The 26,614-nt window shown below is 42.1% G+C and overlaps 1 protein-coding gene across 3 annotated transcripts in view; it reads left to right on the top strand.

Moving 5' to 3' along the window:
• GLS (glutaminase) overlaps positions 1–26,614 on the top strand; it is a 73,529-nt gene that overhangs the window by 33,322 nt on the left and 13,593 nt on the right. Inside the window, exons 12-15 of one of the 3 annotated variants that reach the window (XM_081876347.1) lie at positions 887–1,063; positions 2,017–2,148; positions 2,969–3,061; positions 6,736–9,714. In XM_081876347.1, the coding sequence (XP_081732473.1) occupies positions 887–1,063; positions 2,017–2,148; positions 2,969–3,061; positions 6,736–6,795 (462 nt within the window). In that variant the 3' untranslated portion in view covers positions 6,796–9,714. Of the gene's footprint in view, positions 1–886; positions 1,064–2,016; positions 2,149–2,968; positions 3,062–4,705; positions 9,715–26,614 lie in introns of those variants that run through there. The other 2 variants (XM_081876346.1, XM_081876345.1) reach the window with 2 other exon arrangements.

Here is a 26,614-nt window from a genome sequence, read left to right as displayed (position 1 = left end):
TCTTTAAATTGTTATTGTAGCTTTAATCTATGGAAGTTAGAGTAAGTTATCTTAGCAGTGGATTCCTATTACAGTGGTATCTCAGGTTACAAACAGCCTAGCCAATGAACTTTTTGGATTACGAACACTTCAAAACCGGAAATGAGTGTTCTGGTTTGCGTATTATTTTTTAGATTGCGAACGTACTCTGGGTGTGTACTTCTGTTTTGTTGGCACAGCCTTCCCTTGCTCAGCGCAGCGCAGCAGCAGCAGAGGGACCCAGTGTTTTCTCCCCACAACGCATGCCAGGCCCACGCTCCCTCGCCCCGGTCCCTCGGCACCCTCTGCTCTCCCAGACTCGAGAGGTGCGCCTCCTACCGTCTGGCGCAAAGCACCAGCTCAAGAGCAAATGGTGGCAAATGAGGGAGCCGCCTGCAGCCCAGAACAGTGTGCCACAAACCCTGTGCTTTGCCTACTGCTTCCTCCGGATTGTCCTGGTTGCCATAACCGGGCTCCCCATTCCTTCCGGTTCCATCCTGCCTCCTTCCCAGAGCGGGGCGGGCTCAGCAACGCAGGCGGGCAGCTGGAGCCAGGGAGCCCAAAGAGCCGTGCACCTGCCATTCCGTTTTCCTGCAGTCGGCGCTTCCACAACAGAGGGACCCAGAAGCGGAGAAGGGGGTCGCTGCAGCATCATCCCGTGGAAGCGCCGACTGCAGACAAATGGAATGAAGGCGTGCAGCTCTTTGGCTTTCCTCCCTAATCTGCTGACAGGTCGTTCCATAAGCTGCAATCTATAGCTGGATCTAGTTTTTGTAAGGCAGTCTTTTAATCTGTTTACTTACGCAGTATACCACTTGTGTGTCATAGTTTGTAACTGTTCCTACTCTCACTCCCCACCTTTCTTAAGCTGTGTTCCATAGAAGTGACTTGCGAATCGGCCAGTGTAATGGCAGCAACATTGGCTAATGGAGGGTTTTGCCCAATCACTGGCGAGAGGGTACTGAGCCCAGAAGCCGTTCGGAACACTCTAAGTTTAATGCACTCCTGTGGCATGTATGACTTCTCAGGACAGTTTGCCTTCCACGTAAGTAGCATTTTCAAACTAGCATTTAGTAGACACCCCAATAGGAAACATTTAGGCTAAGTGGTATCATTCACTCTCTAAAGTAGCAATTTTAAGCATTTACTTAATGTTACTTTATCTAAAATGTTTATATGCTGCCTTCCATCAAAACTGATTCAGTTCATAACAATATAAAGTGACAAGACACAAAGTTGAAAATACAACTCAAGAAAACAAAGCTAACAGTAAAAGCTGTAGTTCAAATAGCAAATAAATAAATAAATAACCCAGCAGAGCGTTATTTAAATAAATAAAATAAGTAGGTGAGAACAAAAGGTTTAGCGAAGTTGACACCAAGCAAACATCCATGGGGAGGTCATTACAGCTGCTTCCCTTCTGATGGCAGGCGCACTCTGACAAGGGCGTTGGAATTAAGAGTATGGGGACACTGATACTGAATCTCAAACTGTTTAGGACTTTGCCTGTTTGTTTCAGGGTCCAATTCTTTCATGAAATTCTTTTAAAAGCAGGTGTGATTGTGGTCTTAATGAACTGTTCTAGTTGATGTTCTGAATTGAAGCTTCCAGTCAGTCTTTGGAGACTGTTTCACATGTAACAACACACCGCAGTAGCTCAACCAGGAGATTATGGCAGCCTAGGTCACCATAGTAATACTGTCCCTATCCAGCAGTGGTCACAGCTGCAGCTAGTCAAAGGCACTTCGTCCTTTGGAGGCCCAAGTTGTGTCTGTGATAATGGCAAACTCCGAGCTTACCTGTATGAGTGCACCAACTAAATAATACCTGGGACATGAGTTGACACCAATAAGTCAATCCTGAAAAGCTGTCTTTAGGACTACTTCAGTTATGGATGGCCACCAAACATTTAAATTCTGATATCTTTTTAAGTCCTTAATTTTTAAATATATTTTAAACCCTTCAATGTAAGCCTTCCTGTTGTTCCCTTTAATCTAGGTTGGTCTTCCTGCAAAATCAGGGGTTGCTGGTGGCATTCTGCTGGTTGTTCCCAATGTTATGGGCATGATGTGCTGGTCCCCTCCTCTGGACAAGATGGGCAACAGCGTTAAGGGGATACACTTTTGCCACGTAAGCAGCATGCCTTCTCACTTGCATATTTTCTTTGGTTTGCATCAGAATTTTATTAGACTTTCTGTTTTCATGCCCACCTCTAATTTCGTCATAATCTAACAGATGGGCAGGCAAAGCTGTACTTGCTCTGCAGAATTGGTTTTTGCAAGTGCTTGGAAAATGTCATCTGGAAAAACCTTTTTCAGATTCCAGCATGAACGGTGGTTCATGTTAGGGCTGAGCCAGATACTAAGGCGTGTACATTATTTCAATGTGAAAGAAGATATTCAGGGCTCCCCGATGTTTGCCAGAGCCACACCCGTCTCATCCGGCTTGTTACTGTTTGTTCCTTGCCCCATTTGGCTGCAATTTGCATGGTATTTTGAGAAAATAGCCAGCTGTCTTCTGAATAAGAGAGCTCCAAAAAGCAGCTGGTCAGTGTTATATCATGATGTCACTGAGGCTACCTGTTAAACAAAAATGATGCTAAATCTGCAGCTTTAAGCTGCAGCTGCAAAGAGGGAGTACATTTTGCAGGTGAAAAAAGTCTTCCAGAATGCACTTATCTGTTTCAGTCTAGCAGTTCACATATTGTTGGCTGCCAAAAATGCTGGTTCTTTGCTTTCTGTTCACCTACGAATCCATATGTTTCAACAATATTTCAAACCAATTTTAGATTATTATTATTATTGCAAAATTCATATCAACCAGTGAGCTTTTCTAATGGGCTCCAGTTAGCTATGTAATTGGATAATAACAGACAAAATGTGTAAAGCATAGAAACCTATAAACTTTGCTGGTTTGCACATAGAACAATGTGATGTTCTGACCATTGCAGGAACTGGTATCTTTGTGCAATTTCCATAATTACGATAATTTGAGGCACTTTGCGAAGAAGCTTGATCCTCGCAGGGAAGGTGGTGATCAGCGGGTAAGTAGGAAAGGTATTTCAGGTTATTAGTGTGTATTGTGTATTTACTAGGTTTCTCCTTTTCCAAAATAAGATCGATCAATGACATGTATTGCATTAATATGTAAATTCTAGTGGTTCAAGTTCAGTTTACCTAATTGCCATAAGTGGAGCTTAGTGCCAGATGTTGTGTTTTTGCTATTTTGCCTACTCTGTTAGTAACTTGGCACCTGGTAGCACACTAGGTTTTGCTGTTGCTTTTAGCATGCCTTGGTTTGGTTTAGTATATTCAAGCCAGCCTCAAGCAAGGCCGTCATTTATATAAAGATCTAAAGTCATCTTGGGCCAATTAACTGTGGAGCAACATTGGCATACCTTCCAAAGTACAGTGGTACCTTGGTTTTCGAGTGTCTCAGAAGCCGAACATTTCGATTTCCAAACACCAAAAACCCAGAAGTGAATGCTTCAGTTTTCAAACATGCCTTGGAAGTCAAACGGCTTCTGATGCGTGCTTCTCAATTTTCTCAATTGAATTTGCCGACCACCTTTTGCCACCTCAGTTGTCGAACATTTTGGAAGTCGAACGGTCTTCCGGAACAGGTTACGTTCGACAACCGGGGTACCACTGTACAGTGGTGCCCCGCAAGACGAATGCCTCGCAAGACGAAAAACCCGCTAGATGAAAGGGTTTTCCGTTTTGGAGGCGCTTCACAAAATGAATTTCCCTATGGGCTTGCTTCGCAAGACGAAATGTCTTGCGAGTTTTTCCGACTTTTTTCCCCTTTCCCCCCCTTTTTCTAAGCCGCTTATCTGCTTATCCACTAAGCTGATAAGCCGCTAAAAGCCGCTAAAAGCCGCTAAGCCGCTAATAGCGCTAATCTGCTAAGCCGTCAATGGGCTTGCTTCGCAAGACGAAAAAACCGCTAGACGAAGAGAATCGCGGAACGGATTCTTTTTGTCTTGCGAGGCACCACTGTATAGTCAAGTCTCCATGTACATGTTTGCAGTATAGATGCAAAAAAAAATCCTTTGTTATTCTTGGTGCTCAGGGTAGCAGTTGTGAACTGCCTTTTGCAGTGTCTGGTGCTCTGTTGGCTGCATTAAGAATTGCTAGAAAAAGGAAGGAAGCTTCCCATTTATTTTTTCTCCTAACTATACTGAATGGCTTGGAGAGACGGTTATCCAATCTTCCTCTTCTGGCTATAGCTCTTAGGTCTCACAGAGTACTTTGGGGGGCACAGTTTTGATATGGGGGGGGACTATGATTTTTGGCCAGGTCAAGCAGACCCATGGCTAGGATCGCCATGCTATTGTGGGAATGACCCTCTGCCCACCTGCAGCTCCAAGGCCGGGGAGCAGCAGTGTGTGAAGCCTTATGGGGAGGGGATAGCTGAAGAAGGAAAGCAAACCCCCGAATCCAAGAATTGGGCCTTCTGAATATCCCCAACTTCCCGTATAGTGAATCTTGCCTTCCCTCCCCCTCAACCTTCTGCATTGCAGAAATCCCCTTAACTGTCTCAAAACTGAATGCATAACTATGTCAAGAGGTAGCGGAAAGTCAGTGCTAACAGCTGGCTTAACGCTAATTGCTAAATATCAATAATGCTAGAATGTTTCCCCCCCACCGGTAATCTAACAAATAATGTGTGTTGCTTGAACAACTAGCATTCCTATGGACCGCTGGACTATGAGAGCCTTCAGCACGAACTTGCATTAAAAGAGACTGTGTGGAAAAAAGTGTCACCCGAGGCAAACGAGGACATCTCCACCACTGTAGTGTATAGAATGGAAGGTCGAGGAGAGCAAAACTAAAGAAATGGGCTCTAGTTTCAGAGAGAGTTGGTTTTCGTCTTTAAACATGCTCCCGTTTTTCTAGATCGCACAGTTCCAGAGAAGCTAGTTTTGTTTTCAGTGTTTTGTAAATAACTGCTCCGAGATACCAAAGATTAGTATCTGGTTTTATGCAGATTCCTTTTAATCGCTTTTTCAGACAGCAAGTGGAAATAAAGCACGAAAATGTGTGTGGCCTATACTTGCAATTGTATCATGCTTAAGGAATGAATTCAAAAGGGAATTTCATGGGGTATTTTAAAAAAAATACAGAAAATTTGCAGTGCAGCAAAACACAAAGGTATATTGGCTACAAAAGAAAATTGGAACAATAGATGTAGAAAATAATAATACCCGAATCATATATTTTTTATAAGTGGATAAATTTTACTGTTGTCACAATTTGCTTAGATTTTAACAGACTGTTAAACAAATCCTCTGTTAGATTTTTCTCTCTCTCTGTCTTTTAGTATCTTAATCCTAAACATTTGGAAGCAGGTTCATTTGCTTTCAGTTCAAGCAAATATATGCAAAGTCATTCATTCAACTTGTGCAACATTGGAAAAGGCTGAAAATGAATGGAGGTGATAGGATTCTTTGTATCAGTCGTTATGTAACAATATGTAGAAACCTAGTTTAAACAACTCTTAAATATATTGAATATTGAAATATACCAAAGTATAGAATAGTATTGATAAGTTCAAGTTAATCTTCTAATAGCAGCATATTAGGAAACCATGCTTGTGTTGTGCCTTTGACTTCTGAAAAATGATAGAACCAATGGTTGAGAGACACACACTCCATATATATTATAACATATATATTACTCTAGATTCTGCCAGAAATAAATAACAGTAGGTGCAATAAGAAAGAAACCATTTCACATTTGAGAGCCCTTTAACACACGGAGGCATTGCTTTTCTGTCATTCGCTGAAAGTGGTATTAAATGCTTTTCAGAACCTCCAGTTTTAACATAGCAAGGGGAAGGAACTTTGTGGTAGTCTGCACATTTTTACATGCAGAACCAGCCAGGTTCAAATCCTGGCACCTCCAGGTAGATCTGGAGGTTTTGTATGAAACTCCTAGAGAGTTGTTGCCAGTCACTGTAAAGTTTGGCTGTAGTGAGGTGGATGAGCTGGTGGTCTGACTTCATACACGTCAACTTCCTATGTAATTAGCAACCCTGTTTCCCCTTGACCAATATCTTCTTAGAATGTCTGCTCACAGGAAATTTACACTCAACAAATGCCCTTTCTAATGTTGATTAAAAGCTTCCTGTTCAGAAGCTCAACCTGCTTCATTGCTTCTGTGATCCTTGTGGCTGAAAGAGCGGTGAGGAATTACCCTTTATTTAGTTAGCTTCTGTTCCTGGCGTGTGTCAATTTAAGTCTGTGCTGCTTCACTATAATGAAATAAAAGAAGGGATAAAAAGTAATAATGGAAAGCAACACCTCTTTCCTCCCTCACTCTCTTTTGTGGGGGACAGAAGTGCAGTCAGTGACATTGCTGCGCTTTCTGTGGAAAGAGGGGGGGTCAGGGATCAGCACTTTGTGAGTGCACCAGTTCCAGTACAGGATTGGTTCTGGCAATGTACCTGAAAACACTAACCTCACCACCAGCTCTCCCTCCCAGTAAATGCAACAATGGTCCTCAGAGGAGATTAGGTATCCAGCACTACCTCTCCCTTAAAAAAAAAGGGGGGGTTAAATAAAGGGCAGTTTATCCCCACCTGCTGACTTGGAGAAGCAATAAAACGGTCTGAAACAGGAAGCTTTCACGTGAAAGGTACAGTTCCCCTAAGAAGTCCTAATAGTTAATTGCTCATACACAACTGACAGGATGTTGCTGCAATTGCATTTTACAGCAAAACCCCCACAACAAATCAGGTCTGGGAAAAGCACAGAAGGATAACACAAAACACTAGATTGCAATGATTTAACAACAGCGTTGTGCCGATTCCTTGCAAAAATTGAATGAACAAGAGACGTCCACCCCAGAGGAAAGGGTTAGTGTGGAAGCAACCTACATCTTTGATCTAGAACCAGCCATGAAGAAAGTAGACCATGATCCACTTGTGTACCACTTAGCACCTTTGGGCTGCTGGGATTCCTGAAAAGAATGCTGGATTAAGTGGATGCGAGTCTGATTTTGTACAGTACTTCTCAATGTAATCACTGGCTAACTTTTTAATGCTTTTTAATGATTATTCCTAAACTGCTAGGAGATCTGGACTATGAAGTCTGTCTTTGTGAGTTTAAAACATGTTGGTGAATCACACAAGAGTGAAATAATGCTGTCCCTGTCCTTGATAAGGGACATTCAAACCTTTGAGTGGGAATGGAGGGCAAGGGAGAGAGGCAGTATCTGTAATTAAGGGATGGGTGTTTTGTGTATCTGCCATCCTCCCGAATGAATTAGGAGACCCCTGCAGTTTTCTGAACATGAAATCTTCTCTAAAAGAGGAGAGAGTTGCAATCTGAAGACCCACCACCAGTAGATCCCAAGGAAGGAAAATATCCAAACAACCCCTCAGACAAACATGGGTGTCTTCATTGTATGGGAGATGTGGGCGGTGACTGATGAACCTGAGCAGCAATAAAAAGGCCATGCACTAAGCCAGGGATGTGCTCTTAAAGCTTTAAAAAGAAGAGCACAGGAGATGAAATAAACCAAAAACAAAAAGCATTCAAAAATTCTATGGGGTCTGGAATGATAAATCAGCACAACTGTTGGGAGTGTGGAATGTGGCACTCAGAGTCTCCTGTATTGTTGTGATTGGGATGACCTGAATAATTGTATTTGGACTGGAAGGTGTTACTCGTCACACTCCTATTGGTAGGGTGGCCTATTGAAGACAATCTGGTATCTTCAGCTGGTGCAAAATTCAGCCACTAGAATACTTGTAGGGGCTAGGCGGTTCGTTATACCAATTTTACATTGGTTATCCACTTGTTTGGGGGCGTAGTTTAAATGTTATTTGAAGGACCTCCTATATCTTACATGAATCTCCCTGGGTCCTAAGATTGATCTCACAGGTCCTGCTTCCTGGCCTACCACTAAGGCTGATCAAGGTCAGTGAGTATCAGGGACAGGGCCTTGTTAGTAGCGGCCCCCGTATTCAAATAATTCCCTTTCCTGAGAATTCTGCTTGGCCCCTTCCCTTGAGGTCTTTAAGCAAACTCAGATGGTGTTTTTTATACTGCTGGGCTTCTTGATTGCCCCCTATATTGCTGGCTGCCTATAATTTTATTTTCTGCTGTTTAGTTATGGGGTTGTTGGTTTTTTTTGCATTCAACTGTTTTATGTTTACACATCTGTTATAAGCTGCCTTGTGATGGCTTGCCCTAAAACGGAGAGTGGCAATTAATAATAATAACAACAGTTCTGTCCTCTTTAAATTTCTGTGGCACTGGATGCTTTGTGAGGAGAGAGGATGAAGCATGGACTTGTGTTAGCCTCTGTAATCCTCCACTCCTGTGCATATTTTTCTCCCCGTTTCCTTGGGTATATTGGCCTCACACTTTCAGAAAGTTGAGCCTACACAAGGTTTAGCCTGGAGGATGGCTCATGTGAGACCAGTAATTTATGTGGTATGGAAAGTGATGCTCAGGGAATGGGTTTCATCACTTTGTGATGGAGGTAACACTTCCCTGACCCATCAGCGCTGTTACGACTTATCTGGGCTGTTGGTTTCAGTTAATTACAAAATATTTACTGGTCTTTGGCGTCCTTTTGGTGTCCTTCGCATGCCCCTATAATTGGTTCAGTGCGTTTAAGTTTAAAGCAATTTAAGCTCTTTCCTTTACTAACTTACGGTTGTACTCCACAAAGTTGTCCTGTCCGTGCAATAATTTCTGCTTGTGCAATGAAAGTTCCCCTCCCTCTCCTCTCTGCAATACTCCAGAGTTTGGAGGGGTGGGGGGAAATAACATAGGAAGAGAGAAGGGACTTGTGCAAAAGAGATGACTTCTTTGGTTGCAATCCATAATGCCTGGACCAATATGAATGAGCAACCTCAACTGTCCAAAACCTTTCATACAGGCCTCACTGCTATGTGCATGAGCTGAAACAAGCTCAAGCCTCAGGTTTGTGTGTGCTCCTCTACAGCATTTGATTTCACTTTCTATTAATCCTGGCTTGTCATAAAGTATGAAATGGAGACCTTGATTTAAATTTTTTTAACTCTGGCTGGCTAAACCAGCTGCTTTGCTATGACCAGCGTTCATTATTTGAAATTTATTTCTGATTTGTGTGTAACGACAAGCCCAGCGTTCACAGAAAGTGAAACAAAACCAGCCATGTGAGCATCTCTACAAAAGAAAATGTAATATGAATGAACATTCTGGCGAATGTAGGTTTTGCATTCAAGTTCAACACCATCTGAAGCACCTCGTGTATGAAAATGCTCTATATGACCTTAAGAAAAAGGATGTGAACTCAGCTTATTGGTTGAACAGAGCAGTGGCTACATTCCAGTGGGGAATTTGTCAGATGAGCAAGACCATGAATATGTTATTAAAAGCTGATAGAATATTAGCATGCTTTTGTCTAAATATTCTTAATAAAGCTTAATGTACATTTGTGTTCACGGCAATAACAGTTCTTGATATTCAAGCATTTTACTTGTCGTATTTCTTTTCCCTTTTCCTTTTTTGTTGGCATCATTAATGCTCCTTTAGAAATGTAAATGCATTTAGATTTTGCTTTGGCATGTGCTGTATGCTTTTGCTTCAGTTGAAGTGATATGTCATGTGTCCCATTTTTTTTTCATTTGCATTGTATGCTATTTATGTATCTCCAGCACATACACTTTTGTATCATAATAAATTTTATTTTGAGCTGCTCAGTTTGTATTTTTTTGTTCCTTTTCAAAAGCAACTAGATCGATGATTTGAAACTAGGAATAAAAAACACTTTCCATAATCTGTGTTTAAATCAAAATAGCATTCTGTATAAATTTGAAGTATTGGGAGTTCAGTATAAGCTCTAGCCAGCTTTTAGTTCCATTTTAAAGTTGTAATTTTAACTTTTTTGCATAACAGCTCTTGTTTGTTGTCTAGTCCTGCAATTTTTGTTAGAGCAACATTATATTTGGTGTGGTGTTTTGGGAACATGTTGGCTTGAATCCAAACAGCGGCATGCCGTATTTGCTGCCACTACCCACATTTCTGATGTAGAACATTGTGCTAACTGAAGAAGCATTCCTGAGTGTTTGAAAAATCTTTGGTTTAGGGTGGTGGTGGGTGAAAGGCTAGTTAGGACCAGTTGGCAAAAACAGGTGATTCTCACCCCTCCCTGCAAATTATCAGAAATGCCATACATTCATGCACTGGGCACTTTGGTTTATGTAACTTATATAATGATGCTTCCTTACTAGGTCATACAGTTTACAGTTTTGAGCTTAAACAAGTGTCTAATTAGTCTAATACCTTATGTTATATCCTTTACAAGCTGTATGCTTGTGTAGGCAAGAACTGATCACACAGATGAACATTTCCTTTGCTATTTTTTATCAAAGCAGCTCCCAACAGCCAAAAAAATTGCCTTTTTGGCAGGTAGGGTTGCTGTGCAAAATCATTTTCAAGAAGCTTTTCTGCCTTTGTGCATGCACATAATTCTGGGGATTGTGACTGTAAACGCCAATTGAGAATTAAAAAAAAAAAATTAGTTCACTGAAATCATTGGCCACAGTTAGACACAGCTAACTGCATTCAGAAATGACTGGTTTCTCCCGGGTTTAATCTTGTGCACCTTGCTGCATCTTTATAGATTTGGTTATTGTGACTAACTGCTAATAATGCAAAATGTATAGAATGGAATGGAAGCCAAAGGAAATGGTAAAAGGAAATGGCAAGGAAATACAAGGAAGGCAAAACAACATGCACACTTCTTGGAAATACTGTTGTTTGTGCTTTTCCCCCAGGTCTTGATAATACCATAACATCCTTCTGGACCGTCTAGAGGGGCTGGGAGCTGGGGGGCACTGTTATACAGTGGTTTCGCTCCTTCCTCCTGGGCCGTGTTCAGAAAGTGGTGGGGGGGGGATGAGTGTTCAGACCCCTGGGCCCTCACTTGTGGGGTGCCTCAGGGTTCCGTCCTCTCCCCCATGCTTTTTAACATCTATATGAAGCCGCTGGGAGAGATCATCAGGGGGTTTGGACTGGGTGTCCATCAATATGCAGATGATACCCAGCTCTACCTCTCTTTCAAATCAGAACCAGTGAAGACGGTGAAGGTCCTGTGTGAGTGCCTGGAGGCGGTTGGAGGATGGATGGCGGCTAATGGATTGAGGTTGAATCCTGACAAGACAGAAGTACTGTCTTGGGGGACAGGGGGCGGGCTGGTGTGGAGGACTCCCTGGTCCTGAATGGGGTAACTGTGCCCCTGAAGGACCAGGTGCGCAACCTGGGAGTCATTTTGGACTCACAGCTGTCCATGGAGGCGCAGGTCAATTCTGTATCCAGGGCAGCTGTCTACCAACTCCACCTGGTACGCAGGCTGAGACCCTACCTGCCCGCGGACTGTCTCGCCAGAGTGGTGCATGCTCTAGTTATCTCCCGCTTGGACTACTGCAATGCGCTCTACGTGGGGCTACCTTTGAAGGTGACTCAGAAACTACAACTAATCCAGAATGCGGCAGCTAGACTGGTGACTGGGGGCGGCCGCCGAGACCACATAACACCGGTCTTGAAAGACCTTCATTGGCTCCCAGTACGTTTCCGAGCACAATTCAAAGTGCTGGTGTTGACCTTTAAAGCCCTAAACGGCCTCGGTCCAGTATACCTGAAGGAGCGTCTCCTCCCCCATCGTTCTGCCCGGACGCTGAGGTCCAGCGCCGAGGGCCTTCTGGCGGTTCCCTCATTGCGAAAAGCAAAGCTACAGGGAACCAGGCAGAGGGCCTTCTCGGTAGTGGCGCCTGCCCTGTGGAACGCCCTCCCATCAGATGTCAAAGCAATAAATAACTACCTGACATTCAGAAGACATCTTAAGGCAGCCCTGTTCAGGGAAGTTTTTAATCTGTGATATTTTAGTTATTTTTGGTTTTATGGAAGCCGCCCAGAGTGGCTGGGGAAACCCAGCCAGATGGGCGGGGTACAAATAATAAATTATTATTATTATTACAGTGGTACCTCTGGTTATGAATGATTCTGGTTACGAGCTCCGCTAACCTGGAAGTAGCTGCTCCTGGTTGCAAACTTTGCCCTCAGGATAAGAACTGTTTCAGCTTAAGAACGGGCCTCAGGAATGAATTAAGTTCGTAACCAGAGGTACCACTGTACATGCCATTGAGATTCCAATTCTATACCCACTTACTAGGGAATAAGCCCCGCTGAAGTCTGTAGGGCATATTGCTGAGTAAACATGTATAGTCGTACCTTGGAAGTCAAACGGAATCTGTTCCAGAAATCCGTTCGACTTCCAAAACGTTTGAAAACCAAATTGCGGCTTCTGATTGGCTGCAAGAAGCTACTACAGCAAATCAGAAGCCGCGGAAGCACCGTCGGATGTTCGGGTTCCAAAAGAACGTTCACAAACTGGAACACTCACTTCCGGGTTTGCGGCGTTTGGGAGCCAAAACGTACGAATTCCAGGGCGTTCGACAACCAAGGTACGACTGTATAGGATTGTGCTATAACATATGACACACAGTGTGTGCTTGGTGGTGTTTATTTTTAATTATTTTACTGAGCAACATTAAAACCTCTGTATGTGATTTTGATAACGAGCAGTTTATCTGAAATAAATATTAAATCTAAAGTCTCTTCCCAGTAAGCGTCAGATTATCATATACAAAAAAGTAGCCTTCAAACTTTGTGTCCCATCTATAGGGGATCCAAAATCAGTAGAGGGGAAACGCAGTTTGCTAGGTGACTCGTATTCTCTACAGTGAGGAATTCACTGTGCCATTATTTGAAGTAGTTGTAGATTTGGTGATTGAAAGTGTCCTGCGAAACTTGCTAGGTAAACAAAACTCAACCTGTCATTGTTTGGGTGCTAGTAGATCTGTATAAAGAACCAGAATATAAGAACCAAGTGTATTGATCTCTGTGGTTGGGGTGATCCCAAATCCACAGGTTTCCCTCTTCCCTTAAATGATGGGAACAGCTTTGTCATGCAGATCCCCTCTGCCCCCGAATCTGGTCCACAAGCTGTGTATACTTCAAGTAATAAAGACACTTGTCAGGTGTTCCTGTCCAGTCCTCCTTTCATGCTAGTTTCCTTAGGAGGATGCCGAAAGCTCACTTTCCTTATTTAAGGTTAATTATTATCAAAGTCATAGGTAAGGCACAAGCAGGAGAAACTAAAGTCCAAACAGCATTAAATCATCTCAAATCCTAGTACTCCAGCTTAACTCGAACGTAGATTTACGGCATACTAAGCTAGGTAATCCTCGGCTTGTCATGCAACATCTATTTTTATTTCTGTTCTCTAGATCTGCACCTGAGAATAGAGGTTGCTTCCCAATATTCCTGCCCCATTTTTGAGCAATGTCCTTTAAAAAATATTGCCACATTTGCTCGGTATTTTACAAGTTTGTTGTGGCTGTTAGTGCTGCGAAGCCAACTTTGTGCCTTGCAGAAAAGAAGAAAGAGAATCATGGAGTTGGAAGGGACCCCAAGGCTCATCCAGTCCAACCCCCAGCAAAGCAGGAATCTCTTGCCCAACGTGGAGCTTGAACCCACAACCCTGAGATTAAGAGCCTCATGCTCTACCGACTGAGCTAACAGATACTCAGCATAGTACTTCTCTGGATCATCTTCACACTAAATTCATTCTTTTCCCTGGAGTGTATTATTTCAAGGCTGATTTAATCCTTGTACCTGACAATTGTGGTTAGTGAGCATTATTTTTTGAGTCGATATGCGGTACTCACGTTTCAGCTGATTCTCTGAAGTTTGCGGATACAAGGTTTATTAATTTTTTCCATCCCTGAAACATCCAGCTGCAGACCAGTATTGCACAAACAATTATTCTAAATGTCTTAGCACATATATCTATGTGGACTGGGCAACTGGTTAAAAACTGAGTAGTTTGGAAGGCTTTCATTTCATAAAGGTAAAGGGAGCCCTGACAGTTAAGTCCAGTTGCGGACGACTTTGGGGTTGCAGCGCTCATCTCACTTTACTGGCTGAGGGAGCCGGTGTTTGTCCACTCTGCAGACAGTTTTTCCGGATCATGTGGCCAGCATGACTAAGCCACTTCTGGCGAACCAGAGCAGCGCATGGAAACGCCATTTACCTTCCCGACGGAGTGGTATCTATTTATCTACTTGCACTTTGACGTGCTTTTGAACCGCTAGGTGGGCAGGAGCTGAGACCGAGCAACGGGAGCTCACCCTGTCGCGGGGATTCGAACTGCCGACCTTTTGATCGGCAAGCCCTAGGCTCAGTGGTTTAGACCACAGCGCCACCCGCGTCCCGTTTTTCATTTCATATTTGTCAACAAAACCCAGATTACAAAAACCACACTAGTGTGAAGAAACAAACACGGTAGTACAAAATCATATTTCAATAGTGAATTAAAACAAAGATTTGGGCATTATTTCCAAGTTAAACATCAACATTCAGTTAAAACTTTTCTGCTTTTTGCCACTTTTTAAAGACGGCCATCCAATCATTCATTTTATTTCACAGATTCTTGCAGCAAAATAAATTTGATATTTCATAGTTCATTTAGACCTTTTCACACAGTTCTGTAGCAATACTACAGTTTCCATTTAAAGTTCACAATCACACCTGTTATATTTTGTCCTTTAGTAAAGTTTGTTTGACATCCATGAATATATTTAAGAGTTTTAATTCAGCTGTCAAGATGTCCATAACTTTGAAAACCTGATGCACAGATCTCGAACAACGCAAGTCTGGTGTGGTACGGTTTTCTCCAGTTATAAATCTGTGTTCCTTCCCATGCTAACAGGTAAGATACCTGTCGTTGTAACTTTAATTATACTATTGGTTAAAGGATTGAATAAAACAGTCAAGCAGGCTATATACAATTTGGATGAAAGTCCAGCCAATCTTAGAGATTTACCACTTTAAATTTCAAAATAGATAAATTGATTTCATCTTTTATAACTGGTGGCTTCAAAAGTTATTATCGTGCATTGAGAACTTCTAGGGGTTTTCAACTGATCCCCAAATGCTGAAATCTGGTTCTAAACAATATTTATTAAAATATTATACAAAAGCAAAAAACAAAAGTTGCCTTTTCTACTGGGCTCTCACCTTGGTTTTGAACAGGTTTTCAAATACTGTTTCTTAGTGGTGTGTTGTGGTGGGTTTTTGTTCTTGTTTTTTTAATTCGTCAGAAAGTTGCTGATCTGCATGGTTTATTATTTTTGCTTCGGAAAAGTTCAAAAAATTCCATCTGATAACACTTTAAAAAAACATTTAATTATTGGCTTTGGTGATGGTGAACTTCATTTTGCTTGTGTTAGATTTGACTAGGAAATTCTGAGCTTTTCAACAAGTGTATTTTTTTGGGGGGGGGAACACCCCCTGGCTCATAATGTTTGCATAGGTGTGCTAAAAGCGTCACACGCAAGGGCATTTGTTGCATTGTCCCCATGAATGGCAGTTCCCAACACTAGACAAAGATCCTTTTGAAAGTTCAGCTGCCACCCTGGAAACACTGTCCAGATTTACCTGGGATCAGAAGAAGATCTTACATGTGAATAGGAGGCAGCAATTGTGTAAAACCTTTGCAAGTAAAATTGAGTAAATAGACCCACATATCAAACATAGGCACCAGACAAAAGACTGCTTCAGTGATCACGTGGTTCACAGCAATCCAGTAAGAGTTTCTTGTGTTTAAAGGAATTTTGCACGTTATACGCCTTCCTTAGTCATCAAGCATGCTCCATGTCGACTGCATGTGCAGAATCTTAACAGAATCACACATTAAATCCAAAACCAGAGAACGTAGGAATGGCATGATTTATTATTTAGCTTGTTTTGAAGACAAGTTCGTTCTAGTTTGTAATGGTGAACTTCAGAGACTGCTTTCGCCATTTAACTCTTTGAGATCTTGGATTTTTGAGATCTAAAAGATTCTACCCCCCCCCCCCATAATATTGTCACATGTTTAACATGCCCACACTATTGAACTTCCACCTGTCGGTGTAGTTAGTTCATTGTTAAAAATTTCTCAGAAATAATAGTCTTAACATTGATTTTAAAAAAAACCTGATTTAACTGCATGCAACTTTCTTGTGTACTTAGTTTCTCATTAGTTTCTTGAGAGATATAGAAAAAATTACCTGATGTTAAATATATATATATACCGTACTTGATCTTGCAAAATAGTATATTCTTTAATGTGGCAGTAAGAAAATAATAATATCTAGCCGTTTGTTGGATTAAAATACTGCCAAATATTAAGCATTTGAAATTTTCCTAATCTTATGTAAAAGGAGGTGGTAAACTTTAGTAACTAAAGAGGCCCTATTTATTTTTTCTGATTGCTTTCAGGAAAATCTGCCCAAGTTTTCCACATTTTAAAGAAATCTTTTGGAGTGATGTTGGGCCCATTTACACATCCAGGTGTTATTTTTCTATAATAATAATTTATTCTATAATTCTATAATAATAATTTTTCTATAATAATAAAATTTCTAGATGATTACCATCTTCCTTATATCCTTCTGCTTTAAAAAAAAGATAACTTTTGTTTTCTCTGTATAGATGTGACACAAACTTCTCCAAGTTTCATTCCCCACAGTTCTTAATTTCTTTTTAAGATGTGTTTGTTACCTGCAAGAGAAGAACATGCTTTCTCCTCTTTTAATAAATGAGCCTTTTTTTAAATAAACTTTTCCCTGGATTTAATCCTTTGATACTTGATGAAAAGCATTTTAAATGCCGTCATGCTTGGATTTCAATATTAATTAGACATTTATTCTTTCTTTCCAATACAGTGAGAAGAAAGAGAAGAACAAAGGAGAACACACAAAATACAAATTTTATTCCCTTGGTTTTTTTAGGTAGTGCATGTAATGGTGAATCCTTCTAAATTTGCAATAATTCTTGGACATTCTCTGTTGCTTGCACTACGGTCAACTTTTTTGGCCCAGTTTGGATGTGGTTGCTAAACCGTGGCTTGGCGCTCAGGGCTGAGCCTTAGACTTCCTTCTCTGTTCTCATGGACTGTATCACACAAAATCATCCTCTTGAGTAGACCCATTTAAACAAATGGACATTACTAACTTAAGTCCATTGATTTAATGGGTTACACTAGTGTTGACAGTTGCGTGCAACCTTCAGGTTCCTACCTTCTAATCCGAATCTGGGGAAACCATGGTTTGCCATTACATCCAAACTGAGTAAGGTACAGTTTGGGGAAACCATTGTCTACCCCAAACCAGAGGTGGAAGGCAGAATTTGAAATGGAATTCTAGTTTTGGTTTGGAGGCAATACATGGTTTGCACAAACTAGAGTTTGCCTGACCTGGAAACAATGGCAAACTTAAACCATTCATTGTGGGAATAAATTCAGTGTTCCTATGGGGAGAAGGGAATGTGTGAGCCCAATGTTCAGCCCTGATGCCCAAACCCTGGCTTGTGTCTTTACATCCAAACTCAATTCATGCATTTTCCTTTCCTTCAAACGTACACTTAAATCTTGAGGTCTCTTCTTACTTCTTCTGAATGGATTTTGTTAAAGGCTCTGACCTCTAAACCCAAATGTCAGTGATACTCCCCATTTATTTCCTAGCAGTGTCTGCTTTTATCCTTAACATTGTTAACTTCACAAGAAACTATCTTTTTTCTCCTTTATGCCACTGGCGGGAATTGGGTTATCTTCTCCTGTATTCAGGCTACAGACTTTCCTGATCTTCCTCTGCCTCTTCTGAAAGCTCTCTTACTTTAATACTTCAAAGTTCACTTCCTTGATCTCTGCCTGTAGTCGAATCGTATCAACTCTCTGCATGTGTTGCTCCATTTAGATTTACTGAACCAAATATTTTGGGTGTGTGCTTCCTTTCCACTTACCTCTTCCAGTGCATTGAGTTTTGCCTCTTGTAATCTGATGTGTCAATTGTATAGTCCTCCGCTGTAGAACCGATTCTTAACCCACTTCGTAGTTATGAGATCAGTAACTTTCATTTTAAAAGAGGGCGATTTGAAATTCTGAATGCAATTTAAGTAGAAGGTGTTTGAGATAAGAAGCCTGCCTGTTTGCCTGCTATGCTTAGGACTTCTAGTCAGTTTCCCCTTGACCAGCAGATTTGTCTGCTGAGGAATGTGTGATTTCCTTAAAAGCAAAATCCCAAACCCAACTTAACGTTGTTTAGAAATGTATTAAGGGCTGATAGGACACTTGTAGATTTTGTGGTCTCCTCCTTTTTAAAGGCTCATTACATCCTGTGGCTTTCCCCATGTGTTCCCACTGTTTCCCATATTAAATTCTCATTCTTCTCAGATGATATAAATCTTACAGGGGTGCCTTGGTTCTCAAAAACTTAATCCGTTCCGGAAGTCCATTCCAAAACCAAGGCGCGCTTTCCCATAGAAAGTCATGCAAAACGGATTAATCCTTTCCAGATTTTTAAAAACAACTCCTAAAACAGCAAATTAACATGAATTTTACTATCTAACGAGACCATTGATTCATAAAATGAAAGCAATCATCAATGTACTATTCTATAAAATAAATAAGACAGTATTGTAGATGATAAAAATTAAAATTATTATTATTTTCTTACCTGCACTGATGATAGTTTGGATGGGGGGGCTTTTATCCATTTCCGCAGTCACACAATCAATCAGTAGCTGAACTGGGTTCCATACAGTCAGAAAAACAAATTAACTGAAAAAGCCTCAAAAACAAAAATGCAAAATAAATAGCAAAAACAAAAGCGCCAGACTTAATCCATTCTGGAATGTTTGAAAACCAAGGCACAGCTTCTGATTGGTGCAGGCACCCTGGAAACAATAGCCGACAGCCACTTCGGACGTTTAGCTTCCGAAAAACATTCAAAAACCGGAACACTTCTGGGTTTTCAGCATTTGGGAACCAAGGTGTTTGAGAACAAAGGTACTACTGTATAGCCAACATACCTGCTTGCGTATCTGGAGGGGAGGGTATGCTCAGTCCAGTAAAGGCAGGTAGAACCATTGAAGGTCAGTTTTAAAAACCCTGGCTTGAATTGTTGATTTGAAAGTCCTATTTTCAAAGTCTCCAGATTAGGTGCTTTGACTGAGCTGCTCTGCTCTAAATCTTTTAGTGGCAGGAGCGCATCTTAAAACTGCCAGTAGTTAAATATATTACTATATATAATAACAATGCAGGACAAGTGCAGATCCTTTTGAATTGCGACTTAGAAAGCGCAGCTCATTATCATTAGCATTACCAATAAATTTTGAAATACAAACGGCCATGCCAGCTATTTCTTGCCATGCAGTGATTCAAAATATGTTTGTCCCCACTGTGTAAACGGGATGCAAATCGCTGAGTTTGCATTGAAGCTCCCCGCCACCAATTATTAAAATAATTAGCAAATGCAAGTGGGAACTATGATGCTTCGCATGCGAGTACTTTCATTGGACTGAGGCATGTTGACACTTCTTTTTGCTTGATGACAGCGTTGAAAATCACTTGCAATAACAAGTAGGAAGAGTGCTGTTTGCCCAGTTTCTGTTTTTAGGCTTGGCCACTGTGTGAACGAAATACTGGACTGATCTATCATTATTATTATTATCAGTGCTTTTTTCCAGGGGGTACTCAAAGGTACACAGTACCAGCACCTCTTTTGTTGCTGTTAAAAAGTGTGGCACTTACTGGAACAGCTTCATGGAGAGTATTGGCGCCTATTTCTGGGTTGTTGTTTTTTTAAGTGTGACACTTACTGTAACAGCCTCACAGTGAGTTTTGGCACCTCTTTTTGTGGGGGGAAAACCCAGATTATTATTAATATTTAAATTTGTACACCGCCCTACATCTGCAGGTTTCAGGGCAGTCCGCAACATAAAATTACAATTCTACACGGCACATAATAAAAACAAGAACAAGAGCAACCCACATTTTAAAAGGGCATTTGATATCATCTAACAGGGTTCTTCTGATCTTACAAGAACAACTAAACATCATCAGGCTTAACCCCTCCAATTTCCTGTGGCTTGTTCTGTGTAGGTATATGGAACAGTTTAAAAACCTCATTCTCTTCTATGTGCTATGTATGATAGTGCATTTAATACTGGGCATAGCAGAAAATTTTGCTGTTTCCATATTTTTAAGGAAGTCCACATCTTGATGTAAAAACTGGAATGTAGTTATCCTTCAGATTCTGCCCTTCTCTGAATTTTACAATACAGTTTTCAACTCAAAACATGTTCCAAAATGGGTGCTTATTAAAAAAAAATGCTACTCCTTATAAAATATGTCTAGAAATGCCTGCACTGAGATAATATGAGTGGTATTCAACTAACTTCTGGCACACACAAAAGCGGGTCCGCTAAGCGCAACAAGACTTGTGCCCCTCTCTCTCCTCCACTCAGATGTGCCCTGCAGGCCCCATAAATCTGCTCTGGGGGTTTTGGGTGGGAACCCAGAGCAGGTTTGGGGGAGCAGGGGGAGGAGAGAATGTTTCGCCAACCAAGCAGAAGTCGTTCTGCACACTTGTAACCTTTAGCACTACGTAGACTGTGACCCATAGCATTTAAATACATATTTTGTGATTAAAATATACATGAAAAACATTTTTGTGGAGATTAATGTTAAGTCTGCATTTTCAGTAGGCATAGTAGGAAACATTCTTAGTTTGTAGGGATATATATATATATATTTGCTTTCGTAGATTTTCACGGGTACAGGAATGCAGGTTTTGGTGTCCTCGGGTGTCTTCCCGTGTAAAAGTTGGGGTGTCTAGGCGACGTTTCGACGAGGTCTCACTCGTCATCTTCAGGCTGGTGCTTTCGGCTTCTTGTTACTGGAACAGAGCAGGATCTCAGTGTTTGAGTTCCTATAAATACTGTAGAGGGGGTGTGGTGTATAGCCTCCAATGTTCTGGGCAGAGAGGAAGTTCCCAGGCTAGTGTGCCTTTTCTTCTTTTGTTCCTTAATTACTTGAGAGATATCTTGAGTGATTTCTTGAGTGATATCCTGAGTACCACTTAGGTGGGTCATTAGGTGTGGATTAGTTGTTAAAGTCTTTGTGTCTTGACCTCTTGAACTTCCTCTCTTTTCCAACACATGAAAGAAACAGGACACGAAATTAATTTTGCAGATTCCAAATTGCTCTTTAACACGGAACATCACCACAAGAGAATAATCATGGAAGCCATCGAGATAGAGAAACACCCTCACAACATGAACAAGCGTGACGACACATCCCGCTTGCCAGACATCTGGAAATTAGCCCTCCCCACAAAAACTGACACCAGATCCAGAGGCACACAGAACGCCAACACCAATCAACCACACCAGACCCAAACCCAGACCCTCTCCACAGATGAATTACAGACACCATCCAGTAGCCAATCCATGGTGGCACCTCCGGATGCTGCACCACCCTGCAATCCCTACACAGATCTGGCTGACACAAGCCACAAAACCACAGCTCGCCCCTATACACGAAGCCAAGCCAGAGCACAACTAAGTACAGTACAGCCATCTTCTCAAGAAAACTCTTCACAAAGTTCAAGAGGTCAAGACACAAAGACTTTAACAACTAATCCACACCTAATGACCCACCTAAGTGGTACTCAGGATATCACTCAAGAAATCACTCAAGATATCTCTCAAGTAATTAAGGAACAAAAGAAGAAAAGGCACACTAGCCTGGGAACTTCCTCTCTGCCCAGAACATTGGAGGCTATACACCACACCCCCTCTACAGTATTTATAGGAACTCAAACACTGAGATCCTGCTCTGTTCCAGTAACAAGAAGCCGAAAGCACCAGCCTGAAGATGACGAGTGAGACCTCGTCGAAACGTCGCCTAGACACCCCAACTTTTACACGGAAAGACACCCGAGGACACCAAAACCTGCATATATATATATATATATATATATATATATATATATATATATATATATTATTTAAATCTCACCTCTTTATCTAACCCAGGGTTTCCCAAACTCAGGTCACCACCTTTCCTTTTTTCTTTTTTGGGACTACAACTCCCATCATCCCTAGCTAGCAGGACCAGTGTTCAGGGTTGATGGGAACTGTAGTCCAAAAACATCAACAAACCCAAGTTTGGGAAACCCCAAATTCTAACCTCTCTTTACCATCTATCCTGCTCATCATATGCTTCTCTCTCATTTTCCGCAGGGTTTCACAGACCTCGGTGCACAATTTTACAAACCACTCTCATGTCCCCAATTAGTTATCCTGTTTTTTGTTCCTGGCCGAGAAAGCCTAAAATACTTGCGACTTCCAACCCCTTAAATATTTTGATTCCCTCCTTCATCCCAAAACTGTTCAAACATCTCCCTGTTTGCGAGTGTGTCCTTTAAAGGGAGTGGCCCTCTGAGTTATGTGGTCCTCAGTCTTCGTGTGATTTTAAATGTCAGAATCTGAGTGCTTTGAATTGGCTCCTGGAGCTAACAGCAAAGCTATTCCCCTGAGTAGGTGGACTGTGGTAATCTGAAAGGGCAGCCAGAGTGCATTGCCGCAGTCGATCTGCGGGTTACAAGTGCATGGATGATCTTTCGCAAGATCTTTGCGGGTCAGGAGGGAACGCAGCCAGTATTTTGTATACATCTGATATCCAAAGGTGTGTGTTGTCATCTGTTTCAGCTATCAAAGCTGAGCTCAAGAAGCTCTCCTGGCTGTGTGAGATCTGGTCCAGCCCATTAATTGCCAATTCATTATTTTCAGGCATTTTTTTTTTCCTCCCAGTCTTCCCTTATCTCCGTTTTTTCAGAATTCAGGCTGTCAACCCCCGCTGACTCTCGAATTACAGCTTCCAAACATTTGTCCAGGAACTGTTGCAGTCATTTCTTATAGCTTAGTTACCGAGGTGGATGGCAGTATAGCCAGGGCTATTTTTCTAGAAAAAAGAGTTGCCGGAACACACCACAAATGCTTCTCTTCTTCCCATTTGATGGCAATGGTGCCCGTCTGAATTTCTGCGAGCACTGAGTTTATCAGTGACAGTAGTCCAAAGCTACGTAGGATTTCTTGTCGTAGCTTCAGACAGATATTAAAATGTGATCTTCTTCTTTGGAGATCACTCGTAGCTGAGTAAGATTGTCTTCCATAAACACGGTTTTAACAGTGAGTTCGTAAGTGAATGTGGAGGCCAGTTCTGGATCCACACGTCCTTCCACAGTGGGGACATTGGTTTCTGGGTGGGAGTTGATCATGGTGAGGGTTTGCCAAGCATGCCTTCCTCTTAGCATGTTTCTCCCTTTCATCCTGAGTTCGAGCATCTTCAAAGCCCATGTAAAGGTAAAGGGACCCCTGACCATTAGGTCCAGTTGTGACCAACTCTGGGGTTGCAGCGCTCATCTCGCTTTATTGGCCGAGGGAGCCGGCGTACAGCTTCCAGGTCATGTGGCCAGCATGACTAAGCTGCTTCTGGCGAACCAGAGCAGTGCATGGAAACGCCGTTTACCTTCCTGCTGGAACGGTACCTATTTATCTACTTGCACTTTGACGTGCTTTCGAACTGCTAGGTTGGCAGGAGCTAGGACTGAACAACGGGATCTCACACCATCATTGGGATTTGAACTGCCGACCTGATCGGCAAGTCCTAGGCTCTGTGGTTTAACCCACAGTGTCACCCACGTCCCTTTGGTAAAGGCTGTTCTCCAACTGGAGTGCTCACAGGCCAGTGTTTCCCAGTTGTCGGTGTTTATACTACATTTTTTTAAAGATTTGCCTTGAACCTCTTTTGTTGTCCACCGGCATTACGCTTTCCATTTTTAAGTTCGGAATAGAGTAGTTGCTTTGGAAGATGATAGTCAGGCAACTGCACAACATGACAAGTCCAAGTTGATGCCAGTCCGTGGAACCCCAGAAGTTTGCTTTCAAGGGACATCATAGCTGCCCTCTGAGAGATAGCTTAAGGGAGAAAAAGAAGCCAAACCATTTTAGGGTTTCTCCATCAGTCTACTTGCTGGGTCAGTTGGTATAATAAAACGCCATTGCCCACAGGATCAGAAATCAATGAGAAGCCCAGAAGCGAAAACCAGTGCATATCCAAATTTTCATGCGTTGACAGTGGGTGAAATCCGTACGCACATCCCATAAATTCAGAGTGCTTTGGCTCGTGCACAGGGAGGGTGAAACTAACTTGTAACGGTGGCCTTATGGGATGTTGCTCTGGGAGGAGACTGTTCAGGGGGGGTCCTTGAAAGGGTAGCTTACAGGGTTTCCCAAACCTGGGAATCCAGCTGTTTTTGGACTATAACTCCCATCATCCTTAGCTAGCAGGACCAGTGGTCAGGGATGATGGGAACTGTAGTCCAAAAACAGCAGCAGCAAGCCCAAGTTTGGGAAACTGTTCTCTAATATGTGAGCAGAGGAGCTGTTCGCTCTGGTGATAGTCTTGGATTCTCTGTGTGTTCCGTGTCTGTTGGGGGACACATTATTAAAGAGAACGTTTTGCACGTCTCCACGAAGACACCCAGAAAACAATTGCCACGATTCCAGTGGCACATTTGAATGGCTGCTTTTATCTCCACGGTCAGAGAGCGTGCCTTTGAATGCAGGTTCCTTGGAAACACAAATGGGGAGTTGTGAGTGTTGCTGCGTCCAGGTCTGGTTTGTGGGTGTCACAGCGGTTCGCCACTGAGAACAGGATCCTGCCCTAGGTGGGTCATTGGCTCCTCTTGCGTTCTTACTTTACTGAACTTAACACCTAGTACGGTTTTCGAAGATCTCGGAAATCCAAATTATTGTTGCGTCCGGCTCTTTTGTCTAATAATTCTCAATCTTCGGAAATTGCATCCTTCTGTAGATAACGAATTTCTATATTAAGATGATTTGAGTGAAGGCTGGGAGAGCTTCCCGCTCGATCCATAGTTTGCTGCTGTTATTCTTTTCTGGGTTCCTTACACTTGTATTTTCAGCTCGACTTTTGAAACGGCCGAGAGCAAGCTGGGACTTTGTGGGGCTGCGGGAGGAGGTATCTGTGCAAATATAAATGCTTAGGTGGGCATCATTTCAAGTTAATTCTGCATCTGTGGTTCCAAAATGAAATCCCTGGAAGCAGCTTTGTGAGTTAATGCTGCCGCCGGCCTCCAAAAATAAAAGCTACCCTAACAGCATTGTGAAGTTAATGCCAGTGTGATTGTAGGGAGGCAGAGGGTTGAGGGGGAAATATCAAACAACCTACAGACACTACAATATTGTGACTGTGCACCACCTAGGGGGCAAACCAGGAGCTGTCTCCTGAGAAATGAAATTGAAATACTTTATTGTCACTTGTACAACTTGTATGCAGTGAGATTACACGAGCACCCCCCACTTAGTTCTGTTAGTCTTAATTCCCCTCGTTTACTGACCCACACCCACCAAACCCGAAACTCAGTTGCCCTGTTGTTATCTTTTCATTCAGCAGCCTAACAGCCCAGGGATAGAAGCTGTTCTTTACCCTGTTGGTGCGACTAATCATGCTTTTATATCTTCTGCCTGAGGGCAGGAGATCAAGAAAGTGCCGGCCAGGGTGTGAATCATCCCTGAGAATTTTCCTCACTCTCCTGAGGCAACGTTCTTCCGCTATTTCATCCAGCGGATTCACAGGACAGCCCATAATATCTTGTGCTGTATTCACCACCCTCTGTAGGCATTTCCTATCAGATGATGTCAAACCAGCATACCACACCGTGATGCAGTATGAAAGGACACTTTCTATTGTGGACCGGTAGAAGGAGATCATCAGATGTTGATTGACATCGTTCTTTCACAATACTCTGAGGAGATGGAGTCTCTGTTGGGCTTTCTTAACCACCTGGGTTGTATTTATTTTCCAAGTAAGATCTTCACTGAGATAAACTCCTAGGAATTTAAAGGAAGAGACTCTCTCCACACAGCCCTCCCCGATGTACAATGGGGCTAGTTCTCCTCTCTTCCTGCAAAAGTCCAACACCATCTCCCGAGTTGTCCAATTCCTGAGGTATTGATGATATTCCTCTTTGCTTGCTTGCAGTGACATGATTAAAAATAATGTGGCATCCCCAAACTGGGGAGTTTCATGGTTTTGGTAGGGTAGGGAAGTTTAGACCATCTTTCTGGGTGCTGTACCAGAATAGCCAGACTGAGTGCTTTACAGAGAGAGAGAGAGAGAGAGCGAGCGCACAATTGTTTTTGGCAAAATTGTACAGTACGAAAATCAATGCTGTTGCCGGCAAAGTCAAAAGCAGAATATATTGTAGTCTTTCTTTATTCATTCTGTGCCATTGCATTATCTCCCGCCATATCAACATATATATATATATATATATATAAAGTTTTTATTAAGATTTCCTTGGGTAACAAGTGTACGGCATCTCTGCTTTCAGTTCATAGAGTCCTTCCTACAAGTCAGTTACATTTGATGTGAGACCCTAATGTTATAGGCAATATGAGTTTGGGGGAGAAGAGGAATGGGGGGGGGATACACTTTTACATAGTGTTATGTGTGCAGTTTGTGTGTCAGTGTCACAGGGAAAGTAGGTTCCCTTTCCATTCATGTTTCTCTTTCCATTCATGTTTTCGTTGATTGGTTGCCTAAAGTTGACTGCAGTGAGTTTTGTTTGTGTGTAAAGGGGGGGGGGGGGTTGCTGTTGGGTCAAATTAGCCATATTGGAG

This window comes from Podarcis erhardii, assembly GCF_964252035.2.
Source record: "Podarcis erhardii genome assembly, chromosome: 1".
In the NCBI taxonomy this organism is placed as follows: Eukaryota; Metazoa; Chordata; class Lepidosauria; order Squamata; family Lacertidae; genus Podarcis; species Podarcis erhardii.
Note: the sequence above shows the minus strand (reverse complement) of the source record. Positions and strands in the feature narration are given on the sequence as shown.